Source organism: Blennius ocellaris (genome assembly GCF_963422515.1).
Source record: "Blennius ocellaris genome assembly, chromosome: 17".
Lineage (NCBI taxonomy): Eukaryota > Metazoa > Chordata > Actinopteri > Blenniiformes > Blenniidae > Blennius > Blennius ocellaris.
The window spans coordinates 2,348,798-2,364,029 of NC_137666.1; the positions used below are offsets into that span (position 1 = coordinate 2,348,798).

A 15,232-nucleotide genomic window follows, 5' to 3' on the forward strand; every position below is an offset into this window, starting at 1 on the left:
CGAATGTCTTGAGTGGGTCTTCGCTGCGGCACGACGGGACACGCCACAAGTCAACTGAGGGACGGCACGCGCCCCGGTACAACACACAACCTGCAAATGCTCAATATAATTTATGCTACATGCAGAAAAATATCGATTAGGAAAATAAAGGTTAAGATGACGATCTTCCTCTTGATTAATCGGCGGATTAAAAGTTCAGTATCGACGTGGAGGAGGAGGAGGAGCAGGACGATGAAGCTCCTCCTCCTTCAGTCCTCGGTGGTGAGCGCGTCCACGGCCTCCAGCAGGTGCAGGGCCAGGCTGTACTGCGCGTGGTTCTCCGGCAGCATCTCCACCAGGCGGCCCACCAGCCGGCTGGTCTGGGGCAGCGGCACCAGGGGGCATCGCAGCTCGCTGGGGTCCTGCAGAGTGCACGGGAAACGTGGAGTTTGAAAAAAACGTGATGACATTCTGAAGAGAGCATGTCTTTCCTCTTTTTAACATGTTGAGGTAAATTCACATGGGACGTAGAAATGTTCGTGATAATTGATTGTTTTAGAGTTGTTCGTCAAGATTATATATATTCAGCTTCAAGTTAGTCAATTCTCCAAGTAAATTTTCCAATAAATTCTCATTTAATTCCCATGGAAAGTTTCCAACTTTGAAAATTTGGGGATTTTTGCACTCTTGTACAGAACAAATGTTGATACACTTCGGAATCTTAACCCTACAAAGGTAATCGAGCAGTTTTACAATTTAATAGTCATCTTTATTGATGCAAAAATCGTTTGGAACGTATTTGACCGATTTTAGCTAAAAGTGTAATTTTCCAAAGACGTATATAAAAGATTGTCTACAGACCCCCCCCCCCCCCCCCCGAGACCTACTTTATAGCCGTATTTCTGATCCCAGTTCATTATATGTAGATTCAAGGTTCCTCATCGCTTCTGAAGTTAGACTTTATTAAGGACTTAAGGTCGGCTCCTCTCTGTGACCCGACGTCGGATCCGTCAGCGCAGCGCTGAGTTTTCTCACCATGGCCTTCAGCCACGTGCAGAGGGTGGGCGGCAGGCGGGCCAGCAGCTCCATGGCGGTCTGCGTCTGAGTCTGGCTGTGCAGGAGCGAGTAGCTCATTCTCTGGCCGGTCAGCACCAAGAGCTGAGAGCCCAGCACGTCCTTATCCTCCACTTCTAGCATCACCTGCAAGTCACAGCATGGAGACGTCATCGGTAGCAGTTTTTTTCTTTGGGGGATGAGTGAAGGATTCGCCGTACCTCCTCGGCGCGGCGGTCCAGGCCCTGGTTGTAGAGCTCGCAGACCAGGTGCCGTCGCAGGATGTCTGCGTTGACCTGCAGCAGGGGGCCCAGGTCCAGGCACAGCGAGGGCCACCAGTCGGCCCTCGGCCCGGTGGAGGCCGGAGGACCACAAGCTGTCGGGTTGTCCAACTCCTGCACCCAGCCAGTGAGCACCCGCAGGAGGAACTGTAAAAAAAAAAAAAAGGGAAATAAAGGGAAACACAATGAGACTGATGGTTGATCTTCCTCCACTCGATGTCCAGAGCGTCTCTCACCTCCTGTCGCAGTAAGATCAGGCTCGGGTCCATGTCTCCACTGGGCATCAGCTGGATGGTCGTCAGGTCTCTGAAGAAAGCGTTTTTACCCTACAGACACAAAATACACACACTTGTGTTATGATCAGATAAAACCCTGCTAATGGATGTTAACGCTAAGATTTCCTCCAGAAAGTTACACACCAAAATATTACAACTCAGTATAAAAATAAGAGCCTTCCTAAACGGTTATTTTCCCGCCTTAATGAGAGACGAGCAGATGTCTTTAAAGGAATGTTCTTCAGCCAACGACAGAGAATCCGTGTCCGTCTCCTCACCTTGCTGTCAAACAGGCTCAGCGGTTTGACCTTGAGGCCGAAGGTCATGGCGGCGTGCATCAGGGTGGCGAGGAGGCAGTGGTGCTGGACCAGCGGGAAGTGGACGCCCCGTTGCTCCAGGGCGAGCTCGGCGATGGAGGCGGGGCCCTCGGCGCCACACCACGCCTCCTCCACGGAGAGCTCCGGCGCGGCCACCTCCTCCACGGCGGCGTCGGCCTGCAGGACCGGAGAGGAGAGGAGAGGAGAGGAGAGACGCCAGGACGTCAGTGACGTCTCGGAATAATCCAGGCGGCTTAGTATTAGTAGTTCTACCAACATGTTTCCAAACACCAGCAGGCAGCAGGCGATAAAAAAAAACGGACTCGTCTCAGTAAAAGCCACAAAAAACTGCGCTCAAGTGTGCTAATTCCACATCCTGTCCCTGTGTCTGTGTCCATGCTGCTGGAGCAAAGCGAGGCACGGCTCATTCCCCTCATGCTCCCGCCTGCACGTCTCTGTACTTACATAGAAGTGTATAAAAGACAAAGGGCAGTGATTCCTAACCAACACTCCAGTCACCTCCATGAGGATCTGCAGCAGCTGGACGCAGCCGCCCAGGAACGACGTCATGGCTTTGTCTCCCATCCCGACATCCTGCACCACAACAACAACAACAAAAAGACTTTCAGGAAGAATTCAACATGACAGCTACGGGACTGAATTTAATAGAAGATCCACTTGAGAACAGGAATTTCTCAATAATCCTCTTTGAAAAGTTTATTCTTCCACATTAGTCCATTTTTACAAACACGGGCTCAAAATGGTTTAGATTGTGTTCACATGTGTTTAAAACTAGATCAATGCTGCTTGGATAAATTATTGATCTTGAAGGAAATGGAATAGATCATAATCTTTCCAGACAGAACAATGAAGAAATTTCTCACAATTTTACACAGAGAAAGTAATTTTCCTGGAATTGTTGTGGTTGATTTTGTGCATCTTTACTTTTAGGAGACTCTGCCTCTTTAAAATGTTTTTTTTTGTGCCCAGATCAAATTGTCATTGATCTGGATTAAAAAAAATGTCTTTGAGAACTGGTGCTACCTGCAAAAACATGGATAGATAAAACAGGCTAAAGTAAAATTAAGAGTATAATAATTGAAACAAAAAGAATACACAGAATAATTACAAAGGAAATTAATACAATCTGTATTTAGAATTAGAATCAATAGGTGATAAATCTCAGGCTGCGATCGCCCACTAATGGCCAAACTTCTTTTAAAATATCATCGAGAATATTCAACATATTTACACAAGTGTCTTGAGATTTAACATAAATAAAATAGGATGTATTCTGGGAGATTGTGATCTGTTCAACTGAGGATGGAAGATGTTTTACTAGAGGAGGTGAGAATCATCATCACGACACATAAGTCAGTTCATAAAAAACAAAAAAAATACTAAGAAAGTTCCTCACTGAGACTGATCAATGTGTTTAATCTTGAATGATTAGAAAATGCGTCTGAGGGAAAACTTACCCGTCGACATAGTCGATCTTTGGGCGCTTTCCCCACCTGTGAGAAACGCGAGAAATTTTTAGGTGAAAAGCTTTAGAGTTGACAAAAGTCTGTGTTCTACAGGCCGTCGTGAGGGATTTACCTTCTCTGTGAGGAAGGCTGCTGCAGAAAAGCGCTTCACGATGAATGTGCTCCACATCATTGTGGAAATACCTGGAAACAGACGAGACAGTCGGTGTGGTGTGGCGTTATAGCGAGGAATATGAAAGATCCGCAGATAAACATCGACCGACCTTGCTGGATGTGAGGACTGGACACCAACTTTAAATGCTCCACAGCCCAGCACAGGTACCGGCCCTCCTAGAGAGAGAGAGAGAGAGAGAGAGAGACAGAGAGACAGAGAGATAGATAGATAGATAGATAGATAGATAGATAGATAGATAGATAGATAGATAGATAGATAGATAGATAGACACACACAGAGAGAGAGAGAGAGACAGAGAGAGAGAGAGAGAGAGAGAGAGAGAGACTCACACAAAGAGAGAGACAGAGGGAGACAGAGACAGACAGAGAGAGAGAGACAGACAGAGAGAGAGAGACAGACAGAGAGAGACAGACAGACAGACAGACAGAGACAGCGAGAGAGAGACAGACAGAGAGACAGACAGAGACAGAGAGAGACAAAGCGAGAGATAGAGACAGAGATAGAGACACAGAGAGAGACAAAGCAAGAGATAGAGACAGAGAGAGAGAGACAGAGAGCGAGAGACAGACAGAGAGCGAGAGACAGACAGAGAGCGAGAGACAGACAGAGAGCGAGAGACAGACAGAGAGCGAGAGACAGACAGAGAGCGAGAGACAGACAGACGGAGAGAGACAGACAGACGGAGAGAGACAGCGAGAGACAGACAGAGAGAGAGAGAGACAGACAGACAGACAGAGAGAGAGACAGAGAGACAGAGGGAGACAGAGAGAGAGAGACAGACAGACAGACAGAGAGAGCGAGAGAGAGACAGACAGAGGGAGACAAACAGAGAGAGACAGGTGAGATGTTGAATCCAAAATGTACACGGCGCCTGATGGAGCTATGAAAAGACATTTCAGTGTTTGAGTCTGCGTTCACCTCCGGGTCTTTGTTCCACTGCACCACGTACTCCCAGCAGCAGTGAGCGAAGAGCAGGTCCGGAGCGAGGGAGTGTGGGAACCTCTGGCTCACCGCCACCAGCAGCTCTGCCCAACAGGCCACAGGGTGGATTTACAAGCTGCCCTCTCAAAACCAGACGACAGGGGGTTGGGAAAAAAAAAAAAAAAAAAAAGAAGTCGAACCTGCCGTTCTGTCCGATCCGTCCTGGTTCTTCTCCTCCTCCACATCCGCCTCTACTCCTCCTCTCTGCTCCCGCTCGTCCTCCGCCTCAGCAGCTTCTCTCGTCTGCAGGATTTCCTTCAGGCGCTCGGGGGTCATGTTTTGCCTGAACACCCACTTGGAGACACTGTCGGCAATTCCTCCTGAACAGATGAAGGCAACGGTGAAGTACAAGGTGCTTGAAGAGTTACGGTGGACAGAAAAAAAAAGCATGATAAAAATCATAAAATATCATGAGATTAAGAATGAAAGGAAGATGAGGAAACTTTACAGAGACAAACAAACAGCACACCAAACAGATGTTTCACAACCTTAGAAGTAATTTTCAATATCAAACCGCAAAATGCGAAGCTCGTCTTGCACTTGCGGGAAACTGAAGAACAAACAATCGGAAAGACCGGCAAAGAAATCAATTCTGCAGGATTCTTTAGCGGAGCTGCTGTGCAATAAGACAGCTGATTCCGCGAAAACCAGACATCTGCACGATCCCATTAAATGGACTCGCCTGTGCCTCCCTCGAGAAGAGCCTTGATGGAGCAGTGAGCCGGAGCGCCCCCTGCTGCGCCCGGAGGAGAAGGCACCAACAGGAGCGTCTGCAGCACCAGCACGTCCTCCAGCTGACGGACACACACCAGCCACTGCTCCAGCTCCAGCGACACGGCCTCCCACTCCGACTGCAGCTTAAAACACACGAGCGAACAAACTGGGCACGTGAACGAAAACGAGGCTTCAATCGTCGCCGGCATCGCGGCCGACCCGTCGGTGCGTCGGTACCTTGCTGTCGGCCCGGCTAGCGACGCTCGCCTTGGCCGCGCGGTGAGCGACCAGGGCAGCCAGCAGAGCGGCGGCGGCGTTGTGGGACTGGGTGCACGTGCAACGGACCTGCTGCCACCAGGGGGAGACAGACTGCGTGTCCCAGGACTCCTCCACCGCACCTGGTGAGACCCCCGAGAGTTCGTCTCGTGTTTAAAGTGGAAAAAGAAAAGACGCCTCTTCGCTCCGTCGAGGCGGGAGACAAGAAAAGCACACCTTCCATGTTGCTGAGAGCGACGAGTAGCGTGTGCAAGTTTCTGACGGTTTCCGCTGGTTTCTGCAGAACCTCCTTCTCCCTTTGCAGCCACACGCTCAGCAACAACGCCTGAAAGGGTAAGAAAAAAAAAAAAAAAACGTTTTACCGGAGAAGAATCAGCCAAGTGATGATTTTGATTGATTTTCCCATTTTCCCAGAATGTCACACTCTTACCAGCAGCTGCTGTGGACTGATGCCAGCCTGTTGTAGTGTGTCACAGACCTGCTGCTGCGAGCTTTTCCCACACAGACACCCCCAGAACACAAAGTTTCCTGCCAGGGACACAAGACCTCAGTCTGTATCTGTTCACTTCTTGTCAGGAGGGCTTGCTTTAGCTGGTGTTGGAGTTTCACCAAGCGTCCTAGCGAGGAGGCCATGGAGGTATGGGCTGTGCTTACCGAGCTGGTTCCACTCCGTTTCAGTCCGGCGGAGCAGCTTCAGCTCGCCGTCCTCCGTGACCTCCAGCTGGGAGAGAAACGCCTGGGCGGGCAGCGGGGAGTCGGGCGAGTCCTGGGCGAAGGAGACGCTGGGCCTGGAGGTGAGCTGGGCGTAGCGTTGCAGCGTGGGTCCGACGCGGAACAATTCGTCCGCCACGCCTTCCAGGGAATCCTTCGGGGGAGCAAGAGAAGACGGCGCAGGGTTAGAGGTCGGCCGGTCGATTCTCCGGTCGCGCTACGCGAGCGTTCGGGTCAGTCGCACATTTTCGGGCTCGTCCTGAGTTTCTGCGGCAGAGTGCAGCTGCCGGATGTCGATGTAGAGCTGGAGCAGCTTGAGCCGAGAGGAGCAGAGTTGGAGCAGCGCGGCGTCCACTTCATTAGGATCTGGCGGCGAAGAAACGCCAAACGATCACAATCGGCACTCAAGTAAAACTTTAAAGCTTTAAAACTTAAGTCTGCCTCACCTTGCTGCTTCAAAGTGTTGTGTAAGGCACGGGTGATGTTGGTAAGACACGAGACGGGAGCGTTCTTGGCAGAGAGCAGAGACTCCAAAGCCTGAAAGGAAAAAACGACGAGAGCTAGAACTCCATGAGCCGAGAAGGTTCTGCACGTGGACGCGGGCGGCGACTTTGTCCACACCTGCTTCTTAACGGCCGGGTGTTTGATATCCAGCAGGACGCTTCGGGCTTCTTCCTCCAAAACATCGGGGTCCACGTCTCTGGTCTTCAGGACGGCAGTCAGTCTCTTCATCAGGTGCATGTCTTTGGCTCGTTCGCACTTCTTGTCACTGAAACGGAAGAAGACATTTAAATCCGCAAGGTACGTTTCCCCTGCAGCACAAGACAAAAGACGACTGCGTCGTGACCAGAAATCCCGAGTCGGGCCGATTATTGAGATTGAGATCGAAACCCCGGCATGAAGGAGGAAAATCTACGGCTTGTCGTTTCGTGTTGCCGTGCCGACCTGAGGGCGAGATGGAAGGGGACGCTCACGGTCCTCATGGCGCCGGTGGTGGGATCCAGCAGACACACCTGCTGCGTGTGGAGCTGCCAGCCCTGACTGGTCACACTGTTCACCCCCATCAGGCGGTAGCCTGCGTACAGCAACCTGGAGGAACGACGCACACGGTCACCGTGCATTTATGTTTAGAAGAGACGACACTTCCAATGCAGGACAGTAACTTTCATAGCTCGTATAGTGTGAACAATCAGTAAACAGTACAGCACAGACCTCGGAGGGAAAAAGCTTTTTCCATACCTACATTCAACTCATTAGTTTTGATGTGAAATGAGACCTTTTGTAAACAGAAAATTATAAACACTTATACTTCTCCACTACCGGTGACTAACAACTTATAACAAGAAAACCTCTCATTTATTCACCATTGCTTTCTGTATTTTCAACTCGGCAAATAAGATACGTAAATAAATTCTTTGCAAAATTTTACAGTTACAGATTATATTTGCAGTTATTTTGTGCAGCTCTGCTGATAACGGCATTTCCAAACTCCAATTCAACAAAAAGGTGTTAAAGATTTCCGCGTAGAAAAAGTCACAGTGACGTGTAAATTACCCGTGCAGGTTCAAATTGTGTTGCTGCATTCGAGGCAACGGTGTCAACGTTACCGCCCTCAAATCAAACACTGTCGAATCCTGCCTGACGACAAACAGTGCAGCAGGTGTGCGTGCATTTTCTAATTAAACTTAATTAAAAAAAAACCTGTGTCTAATGCCAGGCCTTCACCGCCTCGATTAGTAAACATAAAGTCTGTATTACCGACTCAGGAAGTACTTGTGTCGCTTTATCTTTGATCCCAGACTGACAAAGTACAAACGTTTGTATTTCACCGACTGTACCTGCAGTGCTTTCCCACAGTGAACGCTCCGACTCGAGGGCCCTGCTGCATGGCCCACACCTCCAGGATCCCCCTGCGGGGGGCGTAGATGACGAGGAACAGAGCGCGGCGCTTGGGGAGTGAACGCGAGGGGGAGAACTCTCGATCGCCACGCTCCTCTGGGACCTGCAGCCAGCCGAGCTGAGCGTCTCTGTAGCCTGGAAGCACCGACAGGAGAGAAGAAGCTTCTCATCAGCACAGAAAAGAAATCTTGCAATGAGCTCGCTTGTTTCTCAATGGAATGGTGCAAAAATAAACACGCATTTGTGGGATGAAAAGCACATTTTCAACACTCATCTCAGTCGGGCTGCTAGAAAATGTCTTGAAACATTTTTGCACTTTCCTCATGCGAGTTGCTGGGTCTCATAACTGTCATGCTTTAATGTTAATGTTAAAATAATGTGACTTTTCTCCTGCGTTGTAGTCTCAGATGTCTTTCTAAATCTATTCTCAAAAAGAAATAAAACAAATAAAGACATAAGCCTTCAGGATGTTTGATCAAATCTAATCCAGCCGCTTCTCTACTTCTTTTTGGAGTTTTATTTCACTTGTGACCTGACGAAATGACAAGAAAAGAAGACAATCACAAGCGCGAAATTATTTGTATTTTCATCTGATAACTGCTCGAGCATCATGACAAATGCTGGCTCAGATTTGTTCCCAGTTCTTGTGACGTTCTTGCAAAATAAAGCTTCAGAGTCATTCCGGGTGAAAATTGGCACCAAATTGCACATTTTCTTAAACGCTTGCGTTTCCCCATTCCGTTTCTCTTCCTCCTCTCACCTTTCCACATGCGGATGGCGATGCCCCTCCCCAAGTCCAGCAGCGTGACTCGACCGAAGTCGTCCGTCACTCCGGCCAGCGTGTTGCACGGAGACAAGCATATCGACTCGCCGTGGCGCCGAGAGTCTGGGAGGCCAAATCTGGCAGAGGGAGGTCCGGGGTGAGACGCACAGCACCTACTTCCAACGGGACGCGACAGGAGCATGGGTTGCATCGGTACTGAGACAGCGGGTCTGCTACCTGATCCCTAAGGGAGTCGCGGGCTCCACCTTGGGCTTCTGTTTTTGCGGGGCCTCGTCTTCGCTCTTGTTCTTATTCCATCCCAACCATCCACTGGGAGGAAAACAATGGAGGACACAATAAGAGGAGGGAACATACGAAAAAAATATGAGCAAATAAGGGAAGACACTGAGAATGAGAAGGAGAAAGAACAAAAATAGGAAAAGAGGAATGAAAATCAACGTCTCTCCCGAGCACAGGGCAAAGAAAAAGAGCTTTTGCCTAAAGCAGTGGTTCCCAACCTGGGGGGGGGGGGGGGGGGGGGGGGGGGCAAAGGCTTTGTGTGATTGGAAAAAAATGTGGTTTTACAGGATGTCATCTAGAATCTAGAGCAGCTGAGGGGACGACTTCACTGTCATGTTTTGGCAAATGAAAGATTGGAGTGGGAGTCAGCAGCCTTTCATAGAGACCTTATAGGGGGAGGCTACAAGGTGGGGAACCACTGATTCAGAGTATTGATCGGACTGTAATATATTACAGTTACATCAGTCGAGGATTGCAGACAGATCATGCATCAAGTGTGAGAGAATGCAGGCGCACAGAGAGGACTAACACATTTTTCTTAGTCTTTTCTGAGTCGTGAGGGTTTGATGTGCCTAAAATCTCATATTGCTCACGTTGCTTTGCTTAATATTGATGTAGAATAAGGAGGATTCCTAAAAGACTGCAGAAGGTAACACTTAGTATAAACCTGCTGTGTGTCTAAAGATACGTCATTTAAAAAAAAGAAGAAAAAAAAAAAAGAAGCATTGAAGCAGCATATTAAAAAAAGTAGGCGGGGGAAAAAGGAAAAATATGAGACGTTGAAGGCGTCGGACCATCGGATGTGGTTTTAGACGTTCACACACACCTGGCTGCACTGAAGAGGGCTGAGGTGAGTTTACTGGCCACGGCCATCGCCACGTGGGACAGGAGAGGCTGGGAGCTTCCCTGGGGAGGGAGGGAGGGACAGAGACAGAGACAGAGAGACAGAGAAAGACAGAAAGACAGAGAGAGCGACAGAGACAGAGACAAAGAGAGAGACAGAGACAGACAGAGAGAGAGACAGAGACAGAGACAGAGACAGAGACAGAGAGAGAGAGAGAGACAGAGACAGAGAGACAGAGAGAGCGACAGAGACAGAGAGACAGAGAGAGCGACAGAGACAGAGAGAGAGACAGAGAGAGAGCCAGAGAGAGAGAGAGACAGAGAAAGACAGAGACAGACAGAGAGAGAGAAACAGAGAGAGAGAGAGAGAGAGACAGAGATGGAGAGAGAGAGAGACAGAGAGAGAGAGAGAGACAGAGAAAGACAGAGACAGACAGAGAGAGAGAGAGAGAGAGACAGAGAGACAAACACACACAACAAAACCGGATTTATTGGAACATAAAAAGTCGGTCCAGTTTGAGTAACAAACACAATCATGCCGCCTTTACCAATAACAGATTTATTCGTATCCTGTCATCGCTAGAAAGATTAGGCGTTGAGTTATCACAACCATGACTCCTCAACTGTCTACAAGTTTTAGCAAAAAGCAGAGAAATTAAGTTTGCATTCCCCTTTATTGTGGAAATTATTTATCCACATTTAAACCCTCCTGTTTCTAAGAGTGGTGGGTGAAGAGTCACAGCGGTGACCCCAGGTCCACTTCTCAAACCAGCCCAGGTGAAACGTCTCACCGTCTCCTCTGCTCGTCCACACACACTCACCTCCACGGCGTAGTAAAAGCCGGCGTACGGGCCGGCTCCTACGGTGACGTACTGGCTCATGGCGGGAGGGCTGCCCTTGACCGACGCGTTAAACCCCCCGAGGACGGACGCGTTCTTCATTTGGTCGAAGACGCACAGCGTCATGATGCCTGGGGACAAAAAAAAAGGACGTGGGGAATCGTTCCCGTTGGACGCCGTGTCGTCCCTTCGCGAGACGGTCGATATACATCAAAGCTCGCGGTCACTCACCCACACTGCTGTGGTCCACGATGTTGTCCATCTCCTGCAGGGCCCACTTCTTATAGGCCAGAGGAGGCGGCTGGATGACATCACTTCCTGCTGCTGCGGCTGCACGGCAGACGAAACAATAAGGAATTACATGCTAAGAAAAAAAAAAATCTCCTTTTATAATTTTCACAATAGAATTATGGTTAACATATTTTTTGATAAAAGTGCACTGGAATTATAAAAATGCAAACTGATCATTGAGATGACAATTAAAAGCAAACCAGATTCTTTAAAATGTCTATTGGTGGATTTGGCTTAAACCTGTGAAATCCGGCAAAAATATTTCTGCATCTTTCCCCAGGCTTTTTAAGAACCTTCTCAGAGATTTGCAAAGAGATGTCAATGTTTGACCGATTTAAATGCAACTAAGAAACTCTGGTTGGTCCATCTTAACCCAGCAGGTTCACAGGGACTAACAAGGCGCACTGCTAGAAGCTGCTAGAAGCTGCTAGAAGCTCGCCTGCCGCCTTTAGTGGTTAGCAAAGGCGGCATGCAGTACGCCGCGTGTCTTTTTCAGTACCTGAATGCCTTGTGGCACACTCTATCCACCCAGTCGGCACATGAAAAACAACGTCTGTCATCAATACAACGAAGATTACAGGCGACCGTAATGCTCCCAGTGGACAAGAAGGAAGAGGGAAGAAGGAGCCGGAAGCAGTTTTACCTCTCGCCACCTGGTTCCTGCAGGCGCGCAGCGACTGAAACAGACTGAAGCCGTCGATGGTGACCAGAGCTACGGGGTACAGGATGCTCAGCTCCTCAGGCTGCAACAGAAGAAGAAAAAAATGTAAATACAAAATCTAAGCAAGGTTAGAGGAGCCAGTGCAAAGGCTGAATATTCAATTCGCAGTTGTAGGAGCCGTTTTGCGCCGTGTTACTCTATATTATCCTTTTAAAAACTACAAGCGTCACCTGTTCGGTTACTCCGGGGTGACGGGGGATCTCGTAAGTACGACACTTGAGCCTCAGCACAGGGTCCTCGTGCAGCAGCTGGGCCAGGAGGAGGACCCCGCTCTGATCAGACACAGGAAACACCGATTAATCTCGCTTATGCTGAATCAACGGGAATTCACGGAGGCAAATAGGAACTCTTAAAAAAAAAAAAAAAACACAGTTAGTGGTACCTCGGTGTAGAAGCGGACATAGCCGGACGTGAACCCCAACACGACACACGTCCAGTCCGGCCGCCCCGTGGAGCTTCTGGACACACAGGGAAAAATTAAATAAATAAATAATGAGATGCATGCAGTGTTTCCACATCTCAAACCTTTTGGACTTCCCGTGTCCTCATCTTCACTTCACATGCCTGCGTCATTCTTACCTCTTTTGACTTGCCAGAGGAATGCAAATGGAACTCGTCACACACTCTCTGCAAAAACACAGCAAAACCAATTATGTTGCTTTCACTGTGTCGGATCCATTCAAAACGGATTTATATAGTTCCTCTTGCGAGATTACTTAAAGATTCACAATCTGTAATAAACTGCAACATCACCCAATTAGACAACTGTTTTCTACATTTTTTTTAAACAAACTGCACCGATCAAGGGCTTTGGAACCAGAACCAGAACCACGCCCACGAGACAAAGTGTAAATCTATAACTGACATCACTGCAGTTCTTTCTGCTTTCGACAATTTGTGTCGATGCAACTCTCCTGTCTGAACATAACCTCCTCTCACCCGTCTTCAGCGCTGAGGGTTCCAGTCCAAGACACGGCCAGAGTCATTTCCTCTCTGCCGCTGTCGTCTGTGCGCCACTTAGCTGCAAGAGCGAGCGAACGTAAGCAGGGACGCAAAACTCCCCAATGATGAATGTGTGTGTGTGGGTATATTTAATGCTGTCCGACCTGAGAGGAACGCTGCCTTGTGTTCATGAGCCACCACCAGAAGGTCGGAGCAAGGAGACAGCGACACGACGCAGTCCTGCAGCCAGGGTCCATTCTGCTCCGTGATCTCCTCTTCCACCTGTTCCAAGCAGGAAACCAACGGAATCCTTTACAGCTCTGGCGTTGCGGACTTCAATAGGACTTGATGAGTGGTGCAGTGGAGTAAAAGAACAATTATGCAGCAAAGACACACCGGTGCCGTAGAAGTAGATTCCTCTTCTTTGTTTTCACCACCTTCCCATGCCGACTCCCAGTCAGACGTGTCCCAGGACAGCTCATTCTCTGCTGGAGAGGAAAACAGCCTGGACTCAAATGTCATATGCATGGGGGACATTAGAAAAGTGATACCGCAAGAGAAAAGTTGGAGGAAAAACGTCCACATATTTTACAGTTGTTACAAATTATTTGTAGCTTATAACTCATAAGAATATAGTCTTTTACTTATCCTATGCAATGAAGGCAATACTCATCAAAACAAATACGCTTCAAACTTTAAAACAACCGACAAATGAAGTTTCCAATGATATTCAATTATGAGCTGCAGCTGCAGTTTGCACAACCAGCCACACTGCACACAAAGCAGCTGCTCCATCTACATTGACTGATGAAATCTCTATTTATCGAGCAACATGCTTTTGCTTTCATTTTCTTTTTTACATAAACAAGGACCATCCGAGATATTATTCACATTTAAAAAAAAAAATACAATGTTTATCCTGCAAATGCGTATACATTTTTACACATGAAGGTCTTAATATGATTTAAGATGCAGAAGCCTGCAGGTCCTCTAGAAGCTTCTTCTGTGCTCCACCTTGTCATTGATGCAGGTCGCAACCAATTTCCTCACACATGACACCTGAAATGCACCTTCTGCAGATAACTAAAATACTTTTCTGAAAACTCTTGTTGTCTCTCAACTGTGCCGTGATCAGGATGTTATTTTTTGGCAGTTTTAACCGAGCTGCTGTGTCTGCAGACAGTCGTTTTTTACCTTTACCTCCAGCGTTACCTGTCTGGCTCCTCTCCTCCTCCGCCGGGTCCGGCTTCTGTGCCTGGAACAAGAAGTCCCGGACGGTCTTCAGCTCCTGGAGCCGACAGAACTCCAGCAGGCTGCAGGACATCCCGCTGCAGTCCCGTGTGGACCCGACAGGACCAGGAAAGCCCAGTTAGCTCCCGTGCTAACGGTCCAGCTGTGGCAGACCGACGCAGATTAGCACCGTTCCGCCGCACAAATGTCGTGTTTACCGGTTTGACAGCGACTCGACAAGCACGAGTCGTCCTTGTAGGTCCGATAAAAAACGGATTCTCAGCTGTGCGGTGTGGTTATTTGTCCATAAATGAGCAGCTCACACTCTGAACCTGAAGGCTGGATGACACATCGTTAGCATAATAACAGTAATGTACTTCCGGGTCAGAGTTGCGTCAAGGTTTATTTATCTATTATTATTATAAAAAAATTTTTTTTAAATAAGATGCTTTATTAACACAAATATCAATGAAACAACAACAATATCATTATTTTAGTTGATGATTTCATCATATGAATCTTGAGTTTGATAGTGTTGAGTAATAGTGGCGCGCGTGTTCCACTAGAGGGCGGTAGAGGAACGTTTTCCAAGTTTATTATTCAAGTTTTTTGTTTTTTTCAGATTAATTTATTATAGTTGCAGAATTGTGTCGATTAAAAGTAATTTTCTCAATGCTTGGTCACAGTGTGAAATAAAGTCAACATGACTTGTGTTGACTAAATCAAATAGAGGCAATTTGCGTATATAAAAAGACTCAAGTCTTTTATAATCACTATAATGTCATGTTAAGTTCTTTCTTTCTTTCTTTCTTTCTTTCTTTCTTTCTTTTTCGTTTTCGTGGTAACCACTCTTATCTCATAAAGGGAAAGGTCAAGTGTAAGAGGTATTTCTGTGCAGAGTTTGCGTTTTCCCCCTGCGCATGCTTGAGTTTGTACTCTGGTTTCTTCTTCCAAAATGCCAAAAAACAACAACAAAAAAAACGTATATGCCTGGCCTTTTTGTGTGGAATTTAAATTTCAGTTCAATTCAATTTTATTTGTATAGTGGCAAATACAAGACAGCTTCCTCTGCAATTGGGTTTCCTCCAAAAATGGGGAAAAAAAGTAAAGCCCCTTCAAAAACATTCACGTGAGGTAAATCAGTGACCTAAAACT

General features: G+C 47.7%; 1 protein-coding gene across 8 annotated transcripts; it reads right to left on the reverse strand.

Annotated features, from left to right (window-relative positions):
• Nucleotides 1–248: 248 nt before the first annotated feature.
• On the reverse strand, nt 249–14,421 carry rab3gap2 (RAB3 GTPase activating protein subunit 2 (non-catalytic); the record flags this gene model as incomplete). 8 transcript variants are annotated; one of them, XM_080512891.1, is made up of 34 exons in its annotated part: nt 14,060–14,421; nt 13,244–13,332; nt 13,012–13,129; nt 12,845–12,926; nt 12,485–12,532; nt 12,288–12,363; nt 12,076–12,177; nt 11,828–11,927; nt 11,125–11,223; nt 10,876–11,024; nt 10,038–10,117; nt 9,149–9,241; nt 8,909–9,048; nt 8,088–8,283; nt 7,195–7,338; nt 6,871–7,018; nt 6,696–6,786; nt 6,494–6,615; nt 6,193–6,403; nt 5,969–6,066; nt 5,755–5,863; nt 5,500–5,660; nt 5,231–5,405; nt 4,689–4,868; nt 4,486–4,592; nt 3,656–3,722; nt 3,505–3,575; nt 3,384–3,419; nt 2,425–2,499; nt 1,867–2,082; nt 1,550–1,639; nt 1,254–1,460; nt 1,015–1,179; nt 249–401 (listed from the first exon to the last, which is right to left on the reverse strand). In XM_080512891.1, the coding sequence occupies exons 1-34, from the start codon at nt 14,169–14,171 to the stop codon at nt 249–251; spliced, it is 4,110 nt and encodes a 1,369-aa protein (XP_080369017.1). In that variant the 5' UTR covers nt 14,172–14,421. The 8 variants fall into 8 exon arrangements, with proteins under 8 accessions (XP_080369017.1, XP_080369015.1, XP_080369018.1 ...); XM_080512889.1 differs by having other exon boundaries at nt 2,371–2,499; XM_080512892.1 differs by having other exon boundaries at nt 13,244–13,335.
• Nucleotides 14,422–15,232: the final 811 nt, after the last annotated feature.